At 40.2% G+C, this 3951-nt stretch overlaps 1 protein-coding gene across 1 annotated transcript in view; it reads left to right on the top strand.

Moving 5' to 3' along the window:
* The window catches only part of LOC107696172 (hemicentin-1-like), a 93986-nt gene that overhangs the window by 72465 nt on the left and 17570 nt on the right, over nucleotides 1–3951 (top strand). Inside the window, exons 71-79 of the mRNA XM_016496389.1 lie at nucleotides 82–218; nucleotides 1273–1414; nucleotides 1518–1662; nucleotides 1750–1877; nucleotides 2176–2332; nucleotides 2503–2624; nucleotides 2707–2871; nucleotides 2968–3075; nucleotides 3375–3512. Of these exons, the coding sequence (XP_016351875.1) occupies nucleotides 82–218; nucleotides 1273–1414; nucleotides 1518–1662; nucleotides 1750–1877; nucleotides 2176–2332; nucleotides 2503–2624; nucleotides 2707–2871; nucleotides 2968–3075; nucleotides 3375–3512 (1242 nt within the window). The remainder of the gene's footprint in view (nucleotides 1–81; nucleotides 219–1272; nucleotides 1415–1517; nucleotides 1663–1749; nucleotides 1878–2175; nucleotides 2333–2502; nucleotides 2625–2706; nucleotides 2872–2967; nucleotides 3076–3374; nucleotides 3513–3951) is intronic.

Genomic DNA, 3951 nt, shown 5'->3' with positions numbered 1-3951 from the left:
AAGAGCTTGTAACACTCCAAAGAGAAAGGAAAAATTTAAATCGCATCATATGACCCCTTTAACAACAATCTTTTCCAACAGTTCCACCCAACATTGCCGGTGACAGAGGTGTGCAAGATGTGTCTGTACTGCAAAACAGACAGGTGACCCTTGAATGTAAATCAGATGCAGTTCCACCTCCAACCCTCACCTGGCTTAAAGATGGAGCACCTCTGAAGGTATCCAATTAAAACAACATTCGATATTAAAACCTGGTAAGAATTACAACACTTACCAAAACCCTGATGTGACAGATGAGGTTCCCTTTCAGTCAGTCACGTTCGACGTTACGTCAGTCGTGACTGACGAATTGGGATCTCGCCCGAGAGCCCCGCGTGGCGAAACACGCACGCCAACTGTCATTGGCTTGTTTAGTTAACACTCGAAGGGGATTGGGCTCTCGGGCGAGATCCCAATTCGTCAGTCACGACTGACGTAACGTCTCCGTTCCCTCCTTCAGGGAACGAGGGTTACACAAGTAACCGAGACGTTTCACATGCATATAGCAGAAATTAAAACACCTGTATGATAAATTGCCTATGTTCCTCATTTGTAGGTCAATTTAGATAAACTCATCTGCTAAATGTAAAATGTGAATGTAGACATAATTTTTAGAGGTTTTCCTGTTTATAGAAGTATTGAAAGTGGTTAAGAGTCTTTTAATACTTTTTTGTATATATTTTTTGAAGGTGAACAAGTTTTAATGTTAGGGAAATTCTACTCTTTTACTTTACTATTTTAAAGTATTATACATACATCTACCTTTCAGAAGTTTGGGGTTGATAAGATTTTTGGGTTTGATGAAAGAAGAACATTTAATATTGTGAAACAATTTTTTTCTGTGATGGCAAAGCTGAATATTTCAGCAGCCATTACTCCAGTCTTCAGTGTCACATGATCCTTCAGAAATCATTCTAATATTGATTTGCTGCTCAAGAAACATTTCTGATTACAATCAATGTTGAAAACAGTTGTGCTGCTTAATATTTTTTGTAGAAAGTGTGCATCATTTTCAGGATTTTTTGATGAATAGAAAGCATTTATTTGAAATGGAAATCTTTTGTAACATTATAAATGTCTGTATACGTACTGTCTCTTTTGATTAATTTAATACATCCTTGCTGAATAAAAGTATTAATTTTAAAATACATTTTTAAAAAATCTTACTGACACCAAGCTTTTATTAAAAATCAGGTTTATTGAGCTAAATAGCTTTTTCAATGCTTTTTGTAGATGTCTCCACGGGTGCGTGTTTTGTCCAGTGGTCGTTACATGCAGATCAACAATGCAGAGCTGGGAGATGGTGCCCAGTACACTTGCGTGGCCAGCAATGTTGCTGGAGAAACCAGACGCCACTTCAACTTTAGTGTCAATGGTGACCAGCAATTTCTACATATAATGAGGCACCTGTGCAAGGAAAATACTGTGGGATTATGTGTATGAACGTGTATATGTTAATATAAACATTTTCTTTGCAGTCCCTCCCACAATAAAGGACGGTCCTCAGTCTGTGTCAGTACATATCAATCGCCCAGTGGTTCTGGAGTGTGTCGTGAATGGAGTACCCGCTCCACGCATTACCTGGAGGAAGCATGGATCCATCCTGGCAGGAAACAACTCCAGGTCAGCACTCAGCAGCACAGATCATTTAGAGCATTTCACAGCTCTCAGTTTTGTTCATAGCAAATAACAAACGCCCTATATGTTTAGGTACAGGTTTGGTGAGGATGGTTCACTTCACATCCTCTCAGCACAGGTGACCGATACGGGCCGCTACCTTTGCATGGCCACCAACCAGGCGGGCACAGAGCGTAAGAGAGTAGATCTGCAGGTTTATGGTGAGTCTTGAAATATATGCAGTGAACTTACTGAATCTTAAATGTGTCTGGTGCTTTTCATGTAAATTTATGCATTCATGCACTTGGCATATGCTTTTATCCAAAGCGACTTGCATTACATTCTAGGTATACAAGTTCATGCATTCCCTGAGTACTGAAGCCATGAGCTTGACATTGCTAGTGTCATGGTCTATTGTTTGAGCTACTGTTTGCATCACTGTTTTAAATATCTTGTTTATTAAATATCTTTGGAACTGTCCTGACATACAGTAAACACAAATGTTCTCTCTTACTCCAGTGCCACCCTCCATCACAGAGAGTCCCACTAACATCACTGTGACAGTGAATGTCCAGACCACACTATCCTGTGAGGCCACCGGCATCCCCAAACCCTCCGTTCGCTGGGCCAAAAACACCCAAGCCCTTAACACTGACCAGAACCAGAATATGTACAGGTTCAGCCAGGTTTCCTCCCTCTCCTCTTATCACCTCTCACTGTATCGCCAACCAAATGAGCATTACTCTTAGTTTGGGTCACAGTAGGACCCTGATGCTTAAAATTGCACAGTAAAACACTTGAGGTTAACAGTTGCATCCAATTAATCAGTTGGCAATCTGTCCTCAGGCTGTTGTCGTCGGGCTCTCTGGTTGTCATCGCACCCACAGTAGAGGACACAGCACTGTACGAGTGTGTTGTATCTAATGAGGCAGGCCAGGAGAGCCGAGCCATTCAGCTGACTGTACATGGTGAATCCCTGCTTCCACATATGACATCCATGACATCAGTATGTGAATTTCAGGAGAACCTAACATTTATTTCCCTCTACAGTTCCTCCTTCTATTGCTGATGAGGCCACAGAGCTGGTGGTGAGCAGGCTGGCCCCGGTGGTCATCGGCTGCACTGCCTCCGGAGTGCCTTATCCTGTCTTATACTGGAGCAAAGATGGATTGAGACTAGCTAAAGATGGAGAAGGCTATACGATACTGCCGTCAGGTGAGCTTTTTGTACTGACAGTGTGGAGAAAAAAATAACAATTGAAGTTTGAAGTTAATCTGAATGTTACGTTTCTGTTTCCTTGGTTTCTCTTAGGTCCTCTTGAGATCACAGCTGCAGATCTGAGTCACTCAGGCCGTTACTCTTGTGTGGCTAAGAATGCTGCCGGCACCGCCCACCGACACGTTCAGCTCACAGTGCATGGTATGAGATGTACATAAACAATAAAACGTGCTTTTTAACAGTGCCACTTAAAGGGATAGTTCACCTTCAGTTGCTGGTCCCCATTAACTTCCATAGTGTGGAAAAAAACACTGTGCAAGTCAATGGGCACCAGCAACTGAAGGTTTATTTTTTCTTACATTATTTGTGGCTAATAAAATTGCATATAACAAATTCCCATGTCCGGATCCACATTTATTTCTCTCAAATTTTTTGTCAGTTGGACATTTTTTTTATTTAATAATTGTCTGTTTTAATATAAAATAATTTATATTTTATAGAACCTCCAGTAATACAGTCACACCCCTCAACACTGGATGTGATTTTGAACAATCATGTGACCCTGCCCTGCAGAGCAACGGGCTCCCCTCGCCCAACTATCACCTGGCAGAAAGAGGGCATCAACATCTTTACCAGAGGTGAGAACAAATGCTGCCACTCCATCTCTTTACAGTAGCATTTAATTGACTAAATTGACTTAATAATTTATTATTTAAATAAATATTTAATTAATGTAAATAGTTATTCTGTATAATCTACTTGATTATATATTGTTATATTGTATTACATACATTACATTCAAAAGTTTGGGATAAGATTTGTTTGTCAAGTCAAGTCAAGTCACCTTTATTTATATAGCGCTTTTAACAATACAGATTGTGTCAAAGCAACTGAACAGCATTAATTAGGAAAATAGTGTGTCAATAATGCAAAATGACAATAGTAAACACAAATTTTTCAGTTAAAGACAGTTCATCATTGAATTCAGTGATGTCAACATCCAGCTCAGTTTAAATAGTATCTTTGCAATCAAGTCAACGGTATCGCTGGAAATGAAGTGTCCCCAACTAAGCAAGC

The sequence above is a fragment of the Sinocyclocheilus anshuiensis genome, unplaced genomic scaffold (assembly GCF_001515605.1).
Source record: "Sinocyclocheilus anshuiensis isolate Anshui unplaced genomic scaffold, SAMN03320099.WGS_v1.1 scaffold306, whole genome shotgun sequence".
In the NCBI taxonomy this organism is placed as follows: Eukaryota; Metazoa; Chordata; class Actinopteri; order Cypriniformes; family Cyprinidae; genus Sinocyclocheilus; species Sinocyclocheilus anshuiensis.
This window is presented reverse-complemented; position numbering and strand designations above follow the sequence as displayed.